This window comes from Caretta caretta, chromosome 7 (assembly GCF_965140235.1).
Source record: "Caretta caretta isolate rCarCar2 chromosome 7, rCarCar1.hap1, whole genome shotgun sequence".
Classification (NCBI taxonomy): Eukaryota; Metazoa; Chordata; order Testudines; family Cheloniidae; genus Caretta; species Caretta caretta.
The window spans coordinates 86,173,615-86,197,229 of record NC_134212.1 but is presented as its reverse complement, the minus strand read 5'-3'; the positions used below and the strand labels follow the sequence as shown (position 1 = coordinate 86,197,229).

Genomic DNA, 23,615 nt, shown 5'->3' with positions numbered 1-23,615 from the left:
AATTTATTTGAGCATGAGCTTTCGTGAGCCACAGCTCACTTCATCAGATGTGTACCGTGGAAACTGCAGCAGACTTTATATACACACAGAGAATATGAAACAATACCTCCTCCCACCCCACTGTCCTGCTGGTAATAGCTTATCTAAAGTGATCATCAGGTGGGCCATTTCCAGCACAAATCCAGGTTTTCTCACCCTCCACCCCCCCACACAAATTCACTCTCCTGCTGGTGCTAGCCCATCCAAAGTGACAACTCTTTACATAATCAAGTCGGGCTATTTCCTGCATAGATCCAGGTTTTCTCACTTCCCCCCCACCCCCAAACACACACAAACTCAGTGTACTTGATTTCCAAATAAGTTTCCCAAGTCCTGTACTTCACAAAGTGTCCTCTTTAGAGCTGTGGTCTAGGACTAGTAAATTCATTTTTATCTCCCCTAAAGCCTCCAGCTCTTCCCTGTTTTTCCAATATTCTTGCAACCACTGTTGCAAGTGCCAGTCACGCTTAACAGAAGAGTCTGTCTGGGGGGGGGGGGGGTGGTGGAGAGAAAAGGAAAAAAAAAACAAAGAACCCCAATAGACAAAAAAAGAACCAACATGGTTGAAAGGCGTATAGTTTCAAGTAGCATAGTATTAAGTTTCTCAGCTATCAATGGCAGCCCTTTCCACCTCCTCTTAAAAATCTTAACTACCTTTGGTGTTTTTAGATACATATTAAAAAAACCCAAATCCATCTTTGACCTTCTGGATTAACAGATGTCTGTATTATGAACAAAATTTCCAATAATCCAACCAGAAGATGGACATTGGGGTAGGATGGGAGAATCTTGGCTGGTGAAACCTGTAGCGAATACTTTGTGCATGTTTTGGGCACAGCAATCTATTGACACCAAACAGCAGCATAACTGGTCTAAATCTACTATAACAGGTCAACTGGTAGAAGTATTTCCAGGGATCTGAATTATTCTTACTCAGCTTCTCTATCAATACAAGTGTGGTGCCCACCATCATGAAAAGTCATGAATGGGTCCTGTTTGCTTCCTCTTATTCCCACCCTGCCTACTTATTACAGTGAGCTTCCTGTAAAAGGGAAGCTCCTGTAATTAATTCTGCATTACGCCAAACTGATTGGCACACTAGTTCAGAGAATAAAATTAAACATGCCAACTCCTAAGTGAAAACATGATTCATCAACAGGGGAAATTTTTAATAATTACTTTATTAGACAACCTATATGGGTAGCTCTGTTTGCTTCTGCTGAGTAAAAGGGGCTGCTCACTTTGACACTTAAAGAGAAACCAGACACTACTTCAGAGACAAGTGTAACTATTTGCACATGAACATTTACACCAAAAGTAAATCAAAATAATTCATTTTAACGGGCATTAAACTCGATCACTTGGAAATTCAATGAGGCAAAAATAACTGATTTAATTGCTTTCAGTGAGCTAATTTCTCTAAATATAGAAACAAGACTGATGGACTATTGTTAAATATTACTGATTCTAATTTGAAAATCCAGAGATATTTACTATAAAGCCAGATTTTCCATTTTTAAACTACAAATCAGAAAGTTCAAGCTTCAACTCCAGTTTATATTTATAATTTTATATCTCTAGTTTCCTTCCATGAAGTAGGAAAACAGAACCATCTTCCACCAAGAAAGTTAGTATGTCTGCAGCTAACTAGTTCATACTGAATAAGTGTATGTCATTTAATTGTCAAACACAAAATGGATCCCACTTTAATACAGATATTGATGTAAATGATCATGTAGATGTTTCCATAAAACTAGAATGAGGCTTCATCATTACAATTCTGAGAAGACATCCCTAAATATTGCACTCCATCATACAAACATGTCAGTCCAGAGTAATTCTGTTTTACAAATACTGCCAAATCAAATAAATTAAGTTAAAATTACTGTGAACAGAACTATTTATATGAGTGATATATTATGTAGCAACTTCAATTCAAAGGACATGTGCATTGTATGAAGAGATATAAAACGAAACAGACAGTCCAATAAGAGAAACGAAAGCTCATGTTACATTATGAAAACAAAACTGTTTACCCATGTGGAAAAGCACTACCAGAAAAGCTATATTCCCAGTTCTGGACTAGTTTAGATCATGATTGCCCATTTTTCCCGTGCTGCTTACCTGAGTAGCTCAATTACTGAAGCAATGCTTCAGTTCCCTGCCAACCCAAGTTTGCCATGAATGAACTTACAGTCTGACTGGAGATACTAAAGATCCATCTTAAACTATAAACCCTCTCTCCCTTGCCTGTCCACTCACTTTCATAGGGACAAACAGCTCTCCTATAGATGGAGTACAACATCACTCTCTAGGGCTAGGCTTCTTAATATACGATACGTAGGAGTAAACATGAGCTATTAACGGACACCATCTTGGACAAAGGTAGTATTTCCTGCCTCAAAGCAGCCAAGTCACCTCCAAACTAAAACTCCTGGTATTACATAATGAACATTATACATTAGTTTAACTAATTCTGTACATTCAATCTACAGTGGCAGCACTCCCACTGCAGCCAAAATAAGCATCTACATGTCCACCTAATGTTTTCTCCTATAGCCTTGCCCTCACTTGCCTTCTTATAGATCAAGTACCTGGAAATGTCCCAAATATCATTCCCTCTGCTGCTTCAGCACTTCAATGATAATTACAGTCATTAAGTTTAAGGGACAGCCAAATAAACAGTACTGCATCATTTTTTTTGCAAGTCAGTCATACAAGCACAACAACATATCTGGAAATTACAGCAGGAAGGTAACGTTTCTCCCTGTAGTTCTTGAATTTATTGCTGAGTTTTTAGTAATACACATTACTTATATACAAGTCTTGCTCACAAGGATACAGACTAACTTGATTTCCTTGCAGCCACCCAACTCGTTCAAATTTAATACGATATCACCAAATTGAAAGGAATAGGAATGCAGTTGTGTATTAATTACCAAAACTGCAAACTGCTAAAACAATTAAATCCAACAAAACTCCAGGTATTACAGTCTGTACCATTAAAAAAAAAAAAATCAATCTCTGAGTGGGGCTAACACTCTTTTCAGCAACAAGCCCTTATGAGCTTATAGGATGTGTCTCTGCTGCAGTTAGACACCCGCAGCTCATCTGTGCCAGCTGACTCAGGCTTGTGGGATGCTTTAACTGCAGTGTAGATGTTGGGGATCCTCTGGGACCCTCACACCTCTCTGGGGCCTAGAGCCCAGAATCCAGCCCAAGCATCTACATGGCAATTAAATAGCCCCTTAGCCTGAGTCAAGTGGCACTGACTAGCTGTGGGTTTTTAATTGGAGTGTAGCAGTATAGCAGATGCTGTTATGAATTCTGAACACACGATGGTCTGTCATGTGAAGAAAAAATTTCTAACTCCCGCTTTTTCTTCTGCGGAAAGCCAAGAAAATTTCCCAAACATGGTAAATGAGAGCATTTCCATGCTAAAAAAGGAACAGGCTTTTTGCTATGCAATCTCAGCATATTTTTGTTCACGGTCATTTAAGGAGAAAGTAAGTTATTCTTCCATTCCCTCTCCTGCGCGCGCACACACACGAGAAATCCAGCCACTACAAACCAAGCAAGATTCTTCCTGCTTAACATAAGCATCTTATAATAGATTTATTCAAGTTCAATACACAGACTACGTTCCAGTTCTATCTAGAACCAGAACACATGGCTGGGACATGGAAAAATCAGACTGCACCGAGACACCTTTAAATCATTCTTCCTCTATAAAGTGTTTGTTATCACATACAACCGGTATACTGATTCATTCTCATCAGCAGTCCTCCAAATCCCAGAGGCAAACTTCTGGCCTCTGGATGATTCTCTAGCATTAATATAAACCACATGCATATCTTGATAAATTAGTTCTAACAGTCCCCCTGTTCTCTTAAAATCCTCATCTGTCATTAGGACTACACCTGCACTCAAGAGCTAGGGGTGCGGCTCCCAGCTCATGTTGCCGTTCCTGCACTAGTTGCTAAAAATAGTAGTGCAACCATGGTAGCATGGGCAGGGCAGCAGTAACATGGAGTAAGGCAGATTTGTAGGGGGTGGGTTCCCAAGCCTGTGCCACCACTGCCACTGCCCGTGTTACCGTGGCTACACTTAAAAAACCAAAAAAAACAAAACAAAAAAACACCTCTCTCAAGTGGAGATAGCACAGGTACAGCTACGTGAGCTGGAAAACACACCCCTAGGCTATGTCTACACTTAGAGACAAGAGAAGTCATTATATATTTAAAGCTTTCCCATTTTTAGAGGTACTTTGCCAGGCAGAGTGCATTCTTTTCTGAGTCGAACAGCAAATCAGAATGAGATTGCTATGTTATGGGAAAAGCACTAAATAGGGTTCAGCTCTCCATTTAAAAGGAATAATTTTAAAAAGTCTCTCTAAAAATAGTTTATGTCAACAGATCTTTGAAATTCAAAAATATACCTTGGACTCGGCCATTCTGATTAAAGCTCAATGTTTGCATTTTGACTGGTAGTATGAATATTTATTACTTTTGCTACTTTGCAGATCAGAAAAATGCACAATGGGAACTTCTTCTGGTAGCAGGAAGTAAGGATTTTAAGCGAACACTTACTTCCACAAATATTCTATATGAGGTAACAGGAGACAAGGGAATGCAAAGAAAATACCTCCATTTGAAGTTATCCCAGGAGAGCAAACATTTGTGAAAAAAGTGGTAGGAACCCTCTGCAACATTTCCACGAGTCATTGGCACATTGTCAGTTTTTCCATTGAGTGTAATGAGATCGGAGAAGGTAACAGGTTTAAGTGCTGAATTTGTGTTTTACTCATTCCTGCTTCTTTTGGATTTCAAGTTTTTCATAAGACCTAAGAAACCTCTCCTGAATAGGCAATTTGTTATTTTAGTTCTCAAGTTAAGATTCCCCTTTATTAGTGTTACAAACAGACCTACAGGTCCCAATCATGGGATAAGGGTTTGAACTGTACTATATATTGTAAAAGCACATAGAACACTGACTCTGTACCAAAGAATTTACAATGTAAGTGCAACATAAGAAAGAAGTGTACAACTAAGATGGAGGGAACACAAGAAATACAGGTGAGACTATCCGATAAGCAGAAGACACAGTACACCAACTTTTAGCAAACAAACTTTAAATGTAAAGATTGTATCTCCTACCGAAACTAAACGAACCAGAGTCTCCCTTCTACCAACATCACATCAACAAGAAGCCAGAATGGTGGCTGAGGATGTTACAAATAAAAACTTAAAGGAAACTTAAATTTGGTCTTAAAGAGCCTCACAATGGTGAAAGCTACCCACTCCCTTTAAAAATTAATATGATTATGGGGTCATACTGCATTATCTCAAAAAAACCCAAACCATTGCTTGCTTTTTTTTTTTTTTTTTTTTTTGAACACAGAAGTAAAGAAACAAAAAATTTTGGCTGGCTCAGAGACTTGGTGAATATTAGACTGCCAGCCAGGAGAAAGAGGAGAGGAGCAACATAGGAATTGCTCCTCTGGCCCATGTTTGAAAGATAGAGGATGGACTGGAAGTATTAGAGATGATACTCAGCATCTGGAAGAGAGGATGCAGTTTGCACTGCTTCCTGGCAACTCTGTGTGCCATGTAACAAGAGATGACCATTTGTCATTTCCCAGCTCCAGGGTATGTGCAGACTTAGCCCAGATGATAAATTTGTGGTAGCTGTGGCGGTTTCCCACATACCCTTGGGAGACCTTATTGAGTTCCTTTGGGGTCCATTGTATTACGCGCAAGTTTATGTATTACTGTGGGCTGGGACTGGAAGTAACCTCTGTTGGGGGGCAGGGGAGACAGGTGTGATGTGTGGCCTGGGAGTTTAAAAGGACTATACTGAAAATGTGGCAGACAAAAATGGTCTTTTGCGACAGTAAGTATGAAGTGGATTTCATGAGGAACACCAAGGGAGAGGTTAATGTAAATTCCCCACCTCCAGATATGCAAAAACCTAGACTTTTGAAACTATGCTCTGAGGAGTGGTGGGTCATTGTCTGCTGTCCAGTCTCTGGGAATAGGTAGTCATCAAAGCAGGAATTATGCAAACAAAAGGCTGAACTGCACAGTCTGGGTTATAGTTCTCAATCTGAAACAGTTATGAACTTGTTGCCACAGGGAAAACCCAGCTGTGGGTTTTGAAGGACTGACACCGACCAGAGCTTGAGACTGGAGTTGGGGGTGATCTCTGGTAATCTTTTTAGCATGCACAGGTTCTTTTATTGTTTTTAAGATTTTCTCTAATATGTTTACCCTGTATTACAAGATGGTATGTACAAATGACTGTCATTCAGCATCAAGTTTTTAGTGCCTATCAGGGATGCAAAAAGAACATCTGCTCTCCTTCCCTGGGGAGAACAGGGCCTGCAATTATTTGTTACACAGGAAGTCTGCATAGCACTGGTTCCAAAACAAGTATAGCACACAAGTCAGTCTGCCAAGTCTCAGCTAAAAGTGCTCTCAGAAAAGTGACAGGTATGTCACCGTTCATGATGGAAACTCTTAAGATCAAAAACATTAAGAGTCAGATAACTTATTTAAGCATATTTTACCTCCTTTCCAATAACCATACCAGCTCAACTTTATTTAAGTGTGTGACTGACCTCCCCAGACCACTTCAAGCCTTGCACTAATCCTAGAGGAGAAGCACTACAGACATATTGCATTTAACAAGTGATGCTATACTGTCAGTCTAAAGCTTAGCAACTGTACCTGTGTACAGAAGTACACCCAAAGTCCTCCTTAAATGGAACACAACTGCAATCCCCAAACCAAATTCAGAACTGTCACTGTCGGCTTCATAAGTCTGGGAATTATCTCGTTGTATGGCAGTCCCTGTCCCTCCATAACAGCTAATTCAAGTGATCTACCAAGACAAGCTCAAATACTCTGAATTTCTGCTCTCCCACTTATCACGGTGGAGCTATGCAACTTTAATCATTCCTAAAAGCTGCCACAGCGATTTAAGGACATCATAATTCACCCTCTTCATGAAGAGGGGTAAGGTACTTTATATTTTACAAGAGGCAGCAAGCCAGTGTGAGATCATCTACTATTGGAAAGTTATTTGGTGTCCTACTGGGAAACTATATGTTTTCATCTTTATTAATAGGATGCAATATGAGACATTAACATGGGGAAAGTAAAGGGCTGCAAAAACTAACAGGGAAAAAAAAAAAGGATAAGCCACTTTCTTCTCAATGCTCAGGACTGATCTGTCCTAGAGGGCCTAAAAACATTTAGTTTGCTGAAAAACCACATCACTGAACACTCTTTACTATACCAGCAATACCCAAGGTGGTTTCTTCTCCAAAAAATATTCCTATGATAACAGTTACTCCATACACTCCTACATTACCACATTTCAGTACCATAAATAGAGCAATCGTTCAGGTAGGTGAACCAGCCCAAAGGTAGTGCTTTCTGTCTTATGAAGTTTCTAGACCTAAAATGAGAGTGCTGCAGAAGCAGTATTCAGCCTGGTGGAAGGGGGTGAGGCGTAATGGAGGGAGAGATGCTGAACAAAACACCCAGAGAGGTGGGGACTGGAACAGAGGGGAGGAATAATTATTCCTGAAGAGGAATAATCATGGGAGGGAGCAATCCAAAGATGGACAGTTTAGGGAGGTGCAATTCCTTTCAGGTTTGGAAGCACAACACTATCATATAGTCCTTGTACATGCTCTGAACAGAGCTTTTAGAGCAGCGGTGGGAAAACTACGGCCCGCCAGCTGTTTTAAGCCAGCCCCCAAGCTCCTGCTGGGAGCTCCAGCCAAGGGAGCAGGGTTGGGGTCCGCTCCATGCAGCTCCCGGAAGCAGCCGCATGGCCCCTCTCTGGCACTCCAATGGGAGCTGCAGGGAAAGTGTGCAGAGCCACCTGGCCACACTTCCGCATAGGAGCCAGAGAAGGGACACGCTGCTGCTTCCGGAAGCAGCTTGAGATAAGCACTGCCCGGAACCTGCATCCCTGAGCCTTTCCCCATGCCCCAACCCCCTGCCCCAGCCCTGATCCCCCTCCCATGCTCTGAACCCCTTAATTGCAGCCTGGAGCACCCTCCTGCACTCCAAACCCCTCATCCCCAGCTCCACCCCAGAGTCTGCACACCCAGCTGGAGCCCTAACTTGCCCACCCCCCTGCACCCCACTCCCCCGCCCAAGCCCAGAGCCCCCTCCTGCACCCTGAACTCCTCATTTCTGGTCCCACCCCAGAGCCTGCACCCCCAACCAGAGCCCTCACCCACACCCCAACCCCAATTTTCTGAGCATGCATGGCCCATCATACAATTTCTATTCCCAGATGGGCCTTTGGGCCAAAAAGTTTGCCCACCCCTGCAGTAGAATGACAAGACTAAAAGCAAGTTATCGGGCCCTTTTCTCATTCAAAGCAGCCTGTCCCCTTGTTTCCCATCCACTATTTGGTACAAGTCAAACTATGTATAATAAAAACATCACTTTAGTCCAAGGTTTTTAGCTTGCCATGGATTCTGTTTTACCAAAAAAAGCCAACCCATGTTAGATGTCCACTTGTTCACCAGGACTAGAAATGGTTCAACACTCAGCCTATGGGATACTGCGCCCTTCAAAACTGTGGCAGCACATCTGGTCTGAGGCAGCAGACACATTTTGCCTTACATGTGGTCACAGATCCTAACAAGTGCCCCCTCCTGGCCTCCTACTGGGACGGCTTTGAGATGAATCCAAGCCTGATGCTCTGGATCCCCAGGTGTTTCAAGCTTCTGGAGAGTCAACAAGCTGTAGTACAGGTTCCTCCCTTGGCCCGTCTGGCACATTTTCTGGGCACTGACTCGGTCTGCCACTTCTCAGAAATGAAGCCCCTCAGCACACCCGCCTTAGGCCCCCAGGACCAGCACTGACCCTTACAAGATAACCCAGTTACTTAAACACACACAGTCTCAGAACCCCATCTCTAAGATGTGAAGCTTCTGGTTTATAGTTTTATTTCCTCAGGGGCACACAGCAGTTGTGAAAAAGTTAATGCACACTCACACTCTGCACAGAGTCTGACTCAATTTGCTCTTTGATACTTAAATCATATAAAGCACAAGAGTACAAATCATCCAAAACAAACGCTATGTGAATGTCACTTTCTATCTCACCCTTCCCTTGGAAGTCCTTAGGGACCATAAAATGTCCAGTAAGTTGTCTCTGGAAGGTATCCCCTGCCTCATGAAGGCCATTAAATGGAGAGTAGTATCTTCCTCATAGACTTAAGATGACCCCTGAGCAGAACAGTTTCTACCCTTTTTAAAACTTTCATCCCTCTGTGTCAGGTGCCACCCTTGTCAGCTTTCCCACATAAGCTCTTTCCCAGAGCTAGAGCACCCATGGAGAAAAGATAGTGGGTTCTCAGCATCCACCAGCAGCCAAGCTCCCGCCTCTTCCCTCCCCCACCCCGCAGCACCTCTCCCCCACTGATCACTCCTCCCCCTCCCTCCCAGTGCCTATCACCCACTGTGAGCAGCTGTTTCATGACATGCAGGTTGGTTCCAGGAAGGAGCAGGGATGGGGTGCACTCGGGGAAGGAAAGGGGTGGGGGGAGGGGAGAAAAGGAGGGTGGGGGCAGAGCAGTGGTGGGAAGAGGCGGGACGGGGGCTTTGGGGAAGGTGTAGAGTGTGGGCAGGGGATGGGGGGAGAAAAGATGAGCACCCCCCCCAGGTAGAGAGGAAGTCAGCGCATATGCACATAAGTACAAACCCCTGCCAGATAACTCTTGTTGCCAAGGTGACTTTTGCCCCTGCCAAACCTGTTCTTCTGGGCAGGGACCAATCCTCTGTCTAAAGTGACTAGATTTCCAACAATTGAGTACTTAAAATGAGCTACCCTCTGACTTGAAGTAGAGGTTAGTGTACCTTGAAAGCTTGTCTCTTTCACCAAAAGAAATTGGTCGGAGAAAAGATATTACCTCACCCACCTAGACTCTCTCCTGCCCTCTATTTTTTTTGCCAGAAGCCTTTGGAACCTCAAATCAATATGGGGGCAAACAGATCATGGTTAAGGCAAAAAACTGCACACTCAAAATGGATGTTTCCAGCCTGACAGAGGATTCATAATCTCACACAATTCATAAATTATATAGATTCTCAAATTATTACACATGCAGCCAATTATGTTTGGCAGCACTCAGAGGGAAAAGGGAAATGCTGACTAGCTCCAAGGAGTGTCCATTTTCAGTTGACCTTAGCCAGGAATGGCCAAGATGCAAGGAATCAGACAAGGGACGCAGCTTGCACTCAGGGGGAAGGGGGCAGTACAGCTTTCTGATGCCTAATCATCAGCTCACTTCTTCCATTCTTCCCAGCCAAGAGAATCTAGTTAGACTAGCAGTCTAAATACTTATCCCTAATGAATAATGACTAACACTTGTTTGTACAGAAGAATGGGCCATCCTTATCATACTGGTTATCTCAGGAAGTGCAGCAGAAAAGCGAGTTTCTGATGCAGATAATTGTTTCTGAATTAGCAAAGTTTAGCTGCTCCAATTGTCAGAAATGGGTCATTCTTCTAACGTAGATTAATGTAGACAGGCAAAAGAGGTCTCTAGAGACAATCCAACACCAGAACCCATCTGGAGACATTATAGCAGTGTTGTGTTAAGGATTTTAATTTGGTGGACAAATTGTGGTCACAGCATGCTCACCCAAAGATTAAAAGAGAGAAAGAAACGTGATGAGCTCTACAGTATTTTTACAACTCATCTGACAGTCACGCTTCTTAAAATAGGTCTTAATTACTCTTGATTTGAAAATTGTAGTTATGATATGGTATATTCCAGGAGAGTAGGGCTTAGAAGAGCTGAGTAAATTGTGATCTTTGGGGATAAGCTACTTCAGCCTGCAGGTAGTCATTAGTACAGTTTTAATATTGTCACAAAAATTCTAAATCCACACAATCCAGGGAAACTATTAAAACCCTGCTAAGTAACAATGTTTTAATGGTTATTGATACATTTGTTTCAGCCATGGAATGGACAGCATCATTGGGCACATGCTGTACCTAAACCTATCAGTTCAATGCAAGACAATGGAAAGCTCCTAGAACAAGAACATTTAAACTTTTTCTAGGAACAGAGAGGTTATCACCAGACTTTGGTTCTAACCCATATACTTACCATTACATTGATACTGAACAACCTGCACTGAAATCTTAGAGGAACTCAGAGTGCTGATGAACATAAGTAACCATAGTCTTTCCTCTAAAAATCAAAGTTAGAATATATATAGGAAGCCCACCCACAATTTTGTTGCATTACTAGAAGGGTTAGATCAGGGACAGTTTCAGTCATTTCTCCTGGTTTTATTTGTTTTAAAAAGTCAGTGGGCAATTACTATTATGTCCAGAACCCCTTGAGTTAACCAACATCTGAACACTGCATAGATGGAGACTATGAATTGAAGTTCTTTCAGGAATCCAGCCCAACTCTGTTTGCCTCAATGCCATGTAAGAATTCATCACACTACTGTTCCCCCCCCCCCCATCGCTATATAGGAATAAATCATGAGGATTAGACATTCAGAACCAGTGTGCAGCACAAATGTAGATTATATTTTAAGAGCTTTAGTAAATAAATCACTCATTTGAAAATATTTATAGTTTACTTCTGGATAGAGCTCCTTCACACAAGACATCTCTCCAACCATATTCCTGCATCACGTAACTCCCACTATTAAAATCTTACCCTCCACATCCATACCACTCTGTAGAAGTCAGCTGCAACATAGAATCAAATCATAGGTTTCCCTGCATGTTCCCTTGCCTCACAATAATCCTTATTTTCAGAAGCAAGCATTTAGAAACAGTTCTCTCTCGGATATTACTCAGCCTGCCTTCGTCAGTGGATAAAGCCCACTATCTAAACAGCAGACAAGCAGAAAGCCCTGGCCATAATAGCCAACAGTTGCTGAAAGATAAAGATCATACATCTTATTGCCACCCCTCAGATTCCTCAGACCAATAGCGTCAACACTAATGGCTACTATAATGGCCAATACCTGCAAAAAAGTGAAGTACCTGACTCATTCACACTCCACTCCTATTGTTTAAAGATGGCACTGGTTTGTACAGCACATTTTGTAGTACTATACCACGTTGTAACATTCCACCTCAAGCCATCCAATAGGACATTGTCAGGTTTCTCCTCTCCCTCTCCTACTACTTCCAGTCCTTCCCACTTCTTCTGAGTAATTCTTCCCATCTCTCCCTCTCTGTACCTGTCACATAAACTTACCCCTATCTCAACTTCACTTTCCTCAATCACTATCCTCACCAATTTTGACCCTGGCTTTCCATGTGTCCACACTCATTCTTGGCTGAATATTCATTATCATCCTCAAACCTTTCTCAGTCACTACTTTCCAGGACAGGGTCCTCCATCCTGCAAGTATGGCCTACATTCTTTGTTCCTAGATGTAGGACTTTACATTTGGCCATATTAGAATGTATTTTGTTTGCTTGTGCCCAGTTTACCAAGTAATTCAGATTGCTCTGTATCTGTGAACTGTCCTCTTAATTGTTTACCCAATCTGCATGTCATCTGGAAACTTTCAGTTCTGCATGCTCTCTCCTCCATTCTCAAAAAAATCATCCACTGACCTCAGTTACCTCCCAGCTCCCTTCATTTTTAAGATTAAGTGAGCCATAGACAACTGCTGTCTTGAGTTCTTTGGCTCCAATTCTATTTTGTATTCCCTCCATTCTGTCTTCCACCTATTTCATTCCATTGAAACTGCTCTCTTCAAAAATATAACCAAGTCTTTGTAGCCAAAAATATTGGGTCCCGGGCTTCACCCTTATCCTTCTTAACCTCTCTACTGCTTTTGACACGGTTGTAAATTCATTCCTGACATCTTATCTACCTTGCTCTTGTGTGATGCTAATCTCTACTAACTATTTAGCAGATCCTCCTTTTGGTCTCTCCCAGTGTCCTTGGGGGTACTACAGAGCTCTCTGCCCTATGTCTTGCCATTCTACACCCTCTTTGGGTGATCTCATCCACAAAGTCATTAGCTTTTCCACTCTTTCTTGAAAGCCCACTCCTAGCATATCTTCAGGGAATTTACCAACTGAAAATAGCAACCATGAGCTCTAACTGGGAACAGCTTACATATTCTATAAAAACCTCAAACTTTTTATGTTACCAAGACTCAGCCAATCACTGTGTCAACCATGTATATACTGAGCACCTTCTTCCTTCTCTGCCTGAAGATTACAAACTCACCAGAGAGGAATCTGGCATACTTTTCTGTTTGGAGAACACATACTCAGGGCTGGATTAATGCAAGAGCATTAAGGGGCTACAACCCAGGGCCTCAGATTTCAAGGGGCTCCCAAAATATATAATTTACTGCACTGTTTTTCAATTGGCAGCCCTTAAGCCAGATCTGGCCCACATGGGACTTCCATTTGACCAATCACTGGCCACCAGCTGTTCCTTCATGCTCACTAAGCAGCAGCAGCCAATCAGAGCTCCTCAGGAAGCAGCCGAGCTCTCCTCACTGCCCCTCAGGAGCCAACCTATTCTCACAGGAAGGGGGGGTAGAGTGGTCCCTGCTCACAAGAGTAGAGCAAAGGAGAGGAGAGGAGGGGGAGCAAAGAGAACCCTGCAGCTCATGGTAGCTTCACTCTTTCTTCCCATGAACAGTAATGGCTCCTCCACTCCTCCCTCTCTGTAACACCCAGCCTGGGGATGGTGAACTCCTGGAGCTACCTACCCCTCCTCTGCCTACACAGGGGTACCCACTGCAATGCCTCCCCCCAGCCTGGGAAATGGGAGGTGAAGAACCCCAATAAGAGTGAAGGTGAGATGGGGTGGGGGGGTGGAATACAGCTTATGGGGGCTGGGCAGATGTGGAGCTAAAAGGCAGAACTGATGGGGACTGGCCAGATTCACTTCTGTTTATTTTTCCTTCTGTTTACTGTCATACCATTAATTTAGAAACATTTCATTTACATTCTCACACATTGAAACTGGACTGTGTCGATACATTTCAACTTAGTGGTACACTTTTAATCAGGTGCTTAATCAGATACTTACACAACATAAAGAAATCAGTAATTGATGTGCTTCACTAGTTTTACTTGATTGTGTGCTGTGCAGTACTTTTCCAAAAATAGACTATGCAAGCAAGTGTCAACATTTCAGGCAGTAATAAAGGGAAATTAGAGGTCCATTCTTTTTTCATGAGTTTAACTTCTAATTTTAATTTAATATAATAGAATTAAAGCAGCATGTTATGGCATTACAGTTCATTGTATAATCTTGTATGCAAGATTTTGTTGGACTATTGCCTATCAGCATGCTTTACCTTTTATTTTGAGATTAATAAATCTAATCTGGTACACTTAGTCTTGAAGGGCATGACCCCCTAACTGGAGTCAGGCTCACTACAGAGCAAACATCTGAAGAGCCTTTTGGCCCTAGAGTGTGCTCTTTGTCTTATCAGGCCTGTCAGAAAACGTAACTGAGTATCACCAGTATAGATAATTAGACAATTAAAGCATAACATCACTATGCGTATCACTACCAGGTACGAGCCAAAACTAAAATGGTTTTGTTCATTTAAACTTTCATTCAGCTTTCCAACTGGTCTATCATTTAAAAACCAGAACCAAAACAACACAGGTAATTTAACAGAGTGTTTGGCATCTGGGTGATGGTACAACAGCAGAGGGAAGGAACTGAACATGCAAAGAGGGACTCCCAAAACTATAACAGCCCAGGTCCCTATCAAACTTAATCCAGCCCTACACATACCATACTCTTGGTGCTATTGGAAATACTCATGGACACTAGTCTGCAACTCCTCTAAGCAAGGATTCTAGTTGATTGGTACACCGATCAACTGCTCTACATCATATATTTGTGGTGCTTTGTACTCTTACAATCCTCAACCCTACAACTTTGTGACTGTCAGATAATATAGCTCATTAGATTATAGCAGTAATATCATACACACAATTTTTTATATCACAGACTGGATCCACACACACTGTAAAAATCCAAACTCACTGCAACATTAAGGAGGACCTGTGAAGAAGACACTAAAACCCATTTAATTCTCCATTGTGTCAACTGCTCCCAACCAACCAGGATGAAGAGACATAGGGATTCAATGCATAAGTGAAAGCCATGCTTCAGGGCCCACAGGCAGAGTTGCCAAAACCATACAATACATCTAAACAACATTACAACTACAGGGGGGGAAAATCCACTACAAACACTGAGCAAGCCAAAAGTGTTCAGGCAAAGTCCTCCCTTTGGAGGACAGGGTTCTGAAAGTTTGGTTTTTATTCTATGTCCTCTAGGTTCTCTGGGCCTGCTCATAACTCCAGCAGTAGTCTGGCAGCTGGATGTCACAATGAGACACTGTGGAGTATCAGTCTGTTGGGATCCTAGAGGTGGGCAGGCAGAGCCCACCCACTACTAAAGGACCTCTCCCAGCCTAAGGAGAGGATCCACAAGGTCCGGGATCTCAGTTAAGCACACGGGACAACTAAAGATATAACAGGGACAGGAGTGAGGTTACAGGGCTAAATGAAGGGAACTGGATGGGGACACAGTAGAGAACCCCAGACAGAGCCCACTGTTCCTTGAAGGCATCAAGGGAGCCAGCAGATGCCACCCAGAGGAACTCTGCCCGGATGCGTGAAACCAGAAAGGAGCGGAAGTAGGCCGCACAGTCACAGAGCACCTCCTCGTCTACCATCCTCTTCCTGGTGGTGTAAATTGCTTCTTTGGCTAGTGCCAGGAGGAGGCTGATGAGGAGGTCTCACATCTTAGTAGGGCCACAGATAGGGTGTGCAAGATGAACAAGTGTGGGGAGAAGTGCAGCCAGAACCGGAGCAGGAGGTTCTGGAGAAGCCGGAATAGGGGCTGCAACCTGGTGCACTCCAGGTACATGTGCGCCAGGGTCTCCCTCACACCGCAGATGGGGCAGGTGTCCTGGATGGGGCTGAACCACGCCAAGAACATGCCCGTGCTCACGGCCCCGTGAAGGAGCTGCCAACTGATATCTCCAGCGGGCCTCAGGACCAGGGTGGAGTATGGGCTGGCCCTCCAGAGTGCCTCACCCTCCAGAAGCGGTAGGAGGTCCTGTCACTTTGTATCGGGGTGGGACGCAAGGGTGAGGACGTGAAAGGTGTGGAGCACAAGCATGTACAGATGTTTCCTGGCATGGTCTGAAAGCAAGCTGGTTATAACTCGTGCAGCTGGCTCACGGTGAAGGGGTTGGGTGGCCAGGTGGGTCCCTGGGGCAGGGGCCTGATGAAAAGGTCCAGAGGACCTGGGGTGCAGGGGGCACCCTCTCGCAGGACTTGGTCGAGGTAGTCCAGGCAGTAAAGCGGCCTTCACCTCCTGAACCATGCGCCGGGGAGTATGAGGGCCAGAGAGCCCCATGCGCTGAGCAAGCATCAGGGGATCCAGCCAGTCTCCGCAGTCATAGTCCAGGAAGTCTCCGACTCTGGTGACTTCTGCCAGGACCAGCCTCTGTCGCACTGAGCGAGAGTCCGCCACCGGCGCACAGAGTTGTGGAGTATCAGAGAGAGCAGATGGAACCCAGACAGGTTTTAAACTTGTTTGTGGGTTGAATGCTACTCTTAGCCTGGTTAGTAGGAACATTCAGCACATAGATTTCAGTCACCATTGCAATAATTTCACCTTTAAAACTTAGCAGGAAATACAATTTCAACAAACTGCCTTTCTGGAGCCAGAGTAACAAGTAGAGATTTAATAGTTAAACAACAAATAAATGGTAATGCCACACAAGTAGCTTCAGCTTACCGAATTTGGGCTTAATTAAGACGCTGTAAGATCTTGTATTTACAATGTGGTAAGCACAGTGTTTTCTGTTTTTATACAGGACCAAGTACACTTAATATTTAACTTATCAAATACAAAATAATAGAAATATGATATTTATACAGAGAAATGCATCAACTACTAGAGCTATCTCAACTTTTAGAATCAAGTGAGCAGGAATCTATTCATTAAATACAATCCAGTCCCTCCCTGCTCTGATGAATCATGCCCCAAATCAAAGTTCATGAGAGGAGCTGGTCTTACAAACAAGTACCATACAAAGCTAGGGAAAAGCTGCGATACTTTGAAAACATATTATAAATTTTAAGTGACATACAAAAAAATTAAGAATTAATGCTACATAAGGTGTAGCAATTCAGAATTGGACATTCTTACAAACAGAAGTCATGCATTAATTACAACTTTCCACTAAAGCAGCAAATCCACAGGTATCATTATAGACAGATTTATAACAGAACTGTGATAAGATAAGGAGTACTTGTGGCACTTTAGGACTAACCAATTTATTTGAGCATGAGCTTTCGTGAGTTACAGTTCACTTCATCGGATGCATACCGTGGAAACTGCAGCAGACATTATATACACACAGAGATCATGAAACAATACCTCCTCCCACCCCACTGTCCTGCTGGTAATAGCTTATCTAAAGTGATCATCAAGCTGGGCCATTTCCAGCACAAATCCAGGCTCTCTCACCCCCCCCCTTTTTTCCCGGGGACACACACACACAAACTCACTCTCCTGCTGGCAATAGCTCATCCAAACTGACCACTCTCCAAGTTTAAATCCAAGTTTAACCAGAACTTCGAGGGTGGGGGGGGGTAGGAAAAAACAAGGGGAAATAGGCTACCTTGCATAATGACTTAGCCACTCCCAGTCTCTATTTAAGCCTAAATTAATAGTATCCAATTTGCAAAGGAATTCCAATTCAGCAGTTTCTCGCTGGAGTCTGGATTTGAAGTTTTTTTGTTCTAAGACAGCGACCTTCATGTCTGTAATTGCGTGACCAGAGAGATTGAAGTGTTCTCTGACTGGTTTATGAATGTTATAATTCTTGACATCTGATTTGTGTCCATTTATTCTTTTACGTAGAGACTGTCCAGTTTGACCAATGTAAATGGCAGAGGGGCATTGCTGGCACATGATGGCATATATCACATTGGTGGATGTGCAGGTGAACGAGCCTCTGATAGTGTGGCTGATGTTATTAGGCCCTGTGATGGTGTCCCCTGAATAGATATGTGGGCACAGTTGGCAACGAGCTTTGTTGCAAGGATAAGTTCCTGGGTTAGTGGTTCTGTTGTGTGGTATGTGGTTGTTGGTGAGTATTTGCTTCAGGTTGCGGGGCTGTCTGTAGGCAAGGACTGGCCTGTCTCCCAAGATTTGTGAGAGTGTTGGGTCATCCTTCAGAATAGGTTGTAGATCCTTAATAATGCGTTGGAGGGGTTTTAGTTGGGGGCTGAAGGTGACTGCTAGTGGCGTTCTGTTATTTTCTTTGTTAGGCCTGTCCTGTAGTAGGTGACTTCTGGGAACTCTTCTGGCTCTATCAATCGGTTTCTTCACTTCCGCAGGTGGGTATTGTAGTTGTAAAAAAGCTTGATAGAGATCTTGTAGGTGTTTGTCTCTGTCTGAGGGGTTGGAGCAAATGCGGTTGTATCGCAGAGCTTGGTTGTAGACGATGGATCGTGTGGTGTGGTCAGGGTGAAAGCTGGAGGCATGTAGGTAGGAATAGCGGTCAGTAGGTTTCCGGTATAGGGTGGTGTTTATGTGACCATTGTTTATTAGCACTGTAGTGTCCAGGAAGTGGATCTCTTGTGTGGACTGGACCAGGCTGAGGTTGATGGTGGAATGGAAGTTGTTGAAATCATGGTGGAATTCCTCAAGGGCTTCTTTTCCATGGGTCCAGATGATGAAGATGTCATCAGTATAGTGCAAGTAGAGTAGGGGCTTTAGGGGATGAGAGCTGAGGAAGCGTTGATCTAAATCAGCCATAAAAATGTTGGCATACTGTGGGGCCATGCGGGTACCCATAGCAGTGCCGCTGATCTGAAGGTATACATTGTCCCCAAATGTGAAATAGTTATGGGTAAGGACAAAGTCACAAAGTTCAGCCACCAGGTTAGCCGTGACATTATCGGGGATAGTGTTCTTGACGGCTTGTAGTCCATCTTTGTGTGGAATGCTGGTGTAGAGGGCTTCTACATCCATAGTGGCCAGGATGGTGTTATCAGGAAGATCACCGATGGATTGTTGTTTCCTCAGGAAGTCAGTGGTGTCTTGAAGGTAGCTGGGAGTGCTGGTAGCGTAGGGCCTGAGGAGGGAGTCTACATAGCCAGACAATCCTGCTGTCAGGGTGCCAATGCCCGAGATGATGGGGCGCCCAGGATTTCCAGGTTTATGGATCTTGGGTAGTAGATAGAATATCCCAGGTCAGGGTTCCAGGGGTGTGTCTGTGCAGATTTGATCTTGTGCTTTTTCAGGGAGTTTCTTGAGCAAATGCTGTAGTTGCTTTTGGTAACTCTCAGTGGGATCATAGGGTTTTGTGCTGGAAATGGCCCACCTTGATTATCATGCATGTTGTAGGGAGAGTGGTCACTCTGGATAAGCTATTACCAGCAGGAGAGTGAGTTTGTGTGTGTGGTTTTTGGAGGGGGGGTGAGGGGGTGAGAGAACCTGGATTTGTGCAGGAAATGGCCCACCTTGATTATCATACACATTGTGAAGAGAGTTGTCACTTTGGATGGGCTATTACCAGCAGGAGAGTGAGTTTGTGTGGGGTGGGGGTGGAGGGTGAGGAAACCTGGATTTGTGCTGGAAATGGCCCAACTTGATGATCACTTTAGATAAGCTATTACCAGCAGGACAGTGGGGTGGGAGGAGGTATTGTTTCATGTTCTCTCTGTGTATATAATGTCTGCTGCAGTTTCCACGGTATGCATCCGATGAAGTGAGCTGTAACTCACGAAAGCTCATGCTCAAATAAATTGGTTAGTCTCTAAGGTGCACAAGTACTCCTTTTCTTTTTGCGAATACAGACTAACATGGCTGTTACTCTGAAACCTGTGATAAGATAAGAGCTGTAAGAAGATTTCATGGTTGAGTATTCTGTACACACAGTCTGAACTGAGGAATACCACAGTATTTTCAGCAATTCTTTCTTACTCATTTGTGTAGAAAAAGTCCTTGAAAACTTGCAAAGTGAAACTTCCTTCCATACCGGTTTACTTTTTAGCTCTCACACATTGGTTTATTACATATTATACACAAAGGTGTGCTGTTAGTAATTTTTTCTTCAAGTGAAGACAAATAGTTAATAGGCTTTTCCAAACAGACATAAGCAAAATTTGTATTTTACAAAAATCTTTACCAAGTCTAAGTGAAGTACACTAATTTGCTTATAGCACTAATGTACCCATTTTTCTGCCCCATGCCCAAGGTCAGCAAAGAGAAAAACTCCATTTGGCATTTGTATTTTATCACACACTCTCCCTTCTACCCCCAAAAAGCTAATCTATTTGTGAATTACATGTCCTTAACTGATGACCCAACTAGCATACTGTGAGGATCCAACTCACATACTAATATGTACTTGAGCAACAGAATAGAAGTCAGAATTGTTGCCGGGAGTCATCCGAGCTACAGACCAATAGAGAGTGCCACCTACTGTATACACAGGACAATTGCCGAGAGATGTCTAATTTAATCTTGAAAGGAAAATAAGGAAACAAAAAATTGCTCTGTCTGTAGATGTTCTCCCCTCATTGTGTTTATGATTTTATCCCGACATTAGTATGTTTGTGTGTTACTCAATATATCTTTTAAAACCAGGAAGAAGTTATACAAAAAACCTAAAAATTAAACTAAACCTCTCCCACTTCCTATGGCTACTAACATTTAGATACTTTAATACTTCAATGCAGACATCACCAGATTCATGCCAATTAAAAGCTATTTCATATTCCAAGGCCAGTTTGAGAAGGCTGATCCAGAAACTGATTGCTAACAGAGTATAATCAAGTATCTCGCTAGATTAGGATGCCCCAAAGACTTTTTCCTTCTCCTTCAGCTTGATTACAGATCTAAAAAATACTCCTTGTATACATGTGATACTAAGCTTTCCTTAAAGAGCTATTTTGTAGTTCTACCATTTGTTTAAATATATTGTAAACTTTCTAAACCCAGTGTAAACTAGTATCATTGTGAACTCTAGCAACGAAGAAAATAAGGCATTAATTTTTTAAAATCCTATACATCATTTGACAAGCAACTTGTCTGCCATCTGTCTTATCACAATACTTACTATCCTGTCACTTGACAATTGTACAAAGATTTCCTATTCAGATATCTGTATGCAGATTATTTGCCATTTATTAATTTATAAGTCTGCAGGTGGAGGGAAAGGGAAGTTTGACAGGGTTTGCTTAACGATGATGGCAGAGAAGCAGTGTAAATAGTAGCACTGAAAAGCAGGAGGGATCATGTACCAAATTTTCCATCTGTAACTTGTACATGTTCGATCCCATCTTAAAGTTACACTTTTTCAGCTAGAAGATGCAAGATCCTCTTTTTTATTATACTTCTACTTTGGCTCTTACTTCCTTTGTTTCTTATCTGTACACCGTTACATTTGAATTTAGCCTTCAGTTTTGATAGTGATCTGTAGAGGAAGATACAAATGCAGACTCTCTACAATCAAGGCACTTTTAATTCAAACTTCACATAAATTAACCATCACTATAGCAGATATGCAGTAAGATAATGCTAAGAATGTTGAACAGTTGCTTTAATGAGCTGTAAGAGCACACTAGTGGCCTTGTACACCCTTCCACCTTCATACCTTGCATATGTTTTATTAATTTTATTTGCTCAGCTTAACTAAAACATAGGTTGGTTTTCTAGTCCCCAAAGAGCTAATAAACAGGGGTTTATCGAGAGACTCTAGAGAATCACTTAGAAAATTTTAAAAACAAGTTTGTGAGTATTAATAAATGAAAGGATTTTGTTGGGATGTTTAAAAATGGATCACAGTTTATATAACATTAGAAAACAAAACAAAGAGTTCAGCACAACTATGGAAAAGCTCACATCAATATTAATGATACATAAAAAAAATTCAGCAACACAACTGACACTCTTTTACCTTTACAATGTGCATGATAATCAAGGTGGGCCATTTCCTTTAGAAACTCAATGCTGTCCATTCTATAGTTTAATCCCTTCAACTCTGTGTTTTTTGTTGTCATATGCAGAATGATATCAACTTTGACACTGCTGCATGACTCATCGTAGCCTTGATTATTCCCTCATGCACAACCTACACACTACCTTCCTCATTCCTATCCCCAAGGATCATTTTTCTGCCATGTGTTTAGCAGATTAAGCATTACAGGCAAGTACATATTTAAGAGGAAGTGTTAGTTAAACTAACCAGCCTGTATGGTCTTGCTTTCAGTATACAACTTTACTCTGAGGGAGGGAGGGAGACCAGCTTCTTACAACTATGTTACATCATTGGCTAGGGGCCAACACATATGGCTGTGGACAATCCCGAAGAAGACACTCTGCTGACCACCAAGAAGGAAGCCCCAGTGCCGCTCCTCAGCACTTCTAAATGCAATTAGAATAAAAGCAGGCCGGTTTCACTTTATGGTTGCCCCCCTCTTTCGCTAGCTCCCGGGATCTCTCCACCGTTAATACCATTATCAGCCCTAACCAGAAGGAGCTCGCCTCATCACGAGGGGTCCCCCCGGCGCCTCCCGAGCCTTTCCCCTCCGCCAGGCAATACGAGCCCAGCAATCAAGATCCACCCGGGAACCCGCGGACAGGAGAGGAGGTGACATGGACAGTGCAGGGCTTCTCCCCAGTCACTGCAGCAGCACCTCCTCGCTCAGCCCCGGCAGCCCTGCACCCCAGCCGCGCTCACCCACCAGACACACGCCTAAGGCACCCGGGGCCCTCCCCGGGATCCCGCCGGGGAAGCCCGAGCGGGGCTCCCCGCGGGGCTGGGCACAGGGCAGAGCCCCCGGGAAGTGCCTGGGTGTCTACGGGAGCGTCCCGCCCCGCCCGCCGAGGGACCCGAGCTCCCCTGCCTGCCGCGCCGGCTCCGCGAGACGCTGAACGTGGCCGGGCTGCTTCCCCGGAGCCCGCCGCCGGTGCGGAGCAGCTGCTGCCGCACAGCGAGAAAGCGACTGCGGCGGCCCACGGGGGCTGTTGCGGTCCCGCGGCTCCCGCCTTCCCAGTGTCCTGCCCGCACATCCCCCAGCCCCGCTGCGGCACCTGAAGGGCACAGCCCCGCCGCCGCCTGCCGCGCTCACCGTCCTGTGCTGCTGTCGGTGCCTGCCCAGCCCGGGGAAGCAGCCGGCGGCTGTCAGCGCCCCGCCGCCGCCCCGCGAAAAGCGGAGCAGCAGCGATCTCCCCACGGCAGCCGCCATCTCTCAAGTGGAAGCAGCCCGGCCGGCCCCCGCCCCACTCAGGCAGGCTGCACCGCGGGGCTGCCAGGAGTCGGGGCGGCCGTGCAACCACCAGCCAATCAGCGGGCTCCGCCCCCGAGCTGGGGCGGGGCTAAGGTTGGTCGCGCTCGCTCCTGCGAGTAAACTGATGTAAGGCGGGACTCTAGGGTGTCAATCAGCGGGGACGGTTAGTAAGTGGTGGCCGCGAGGCCGGAAACAGCGCGGGGAGTTCAACAGAGAGGGGGAGGGGCACAGCTCGGGACAGGGGCTAGGGCG

The 23,615-nt window shown here is 44.0% G+C and overlaps 1 protein-coding gene across 1 annotated transcript in view; it reads right to left on the bottom strand.

Moving 5' to 3' along the window:
- Positions 1-23,382, bottom strand: part of MCU (mitochondrial calcium uniporter) — a 147,204-nt gene extending 123,822 nt beyond the window's left edge. The window contains exon 1 of the mRNA XM_048857675.2: positions 23,205-23,382. Within this exon, the coding sequence (XP_048713632.1) occupies positions 23,205-23,321 (117 nt within the window). The 5' untranslated portion in view covers positions 23,322-23,382. The remainder of the gene's footprint in view (positions 1-23,204) is intronic.
- Positions 23,383-23,615: the final 233 nt, after the last annotated feature.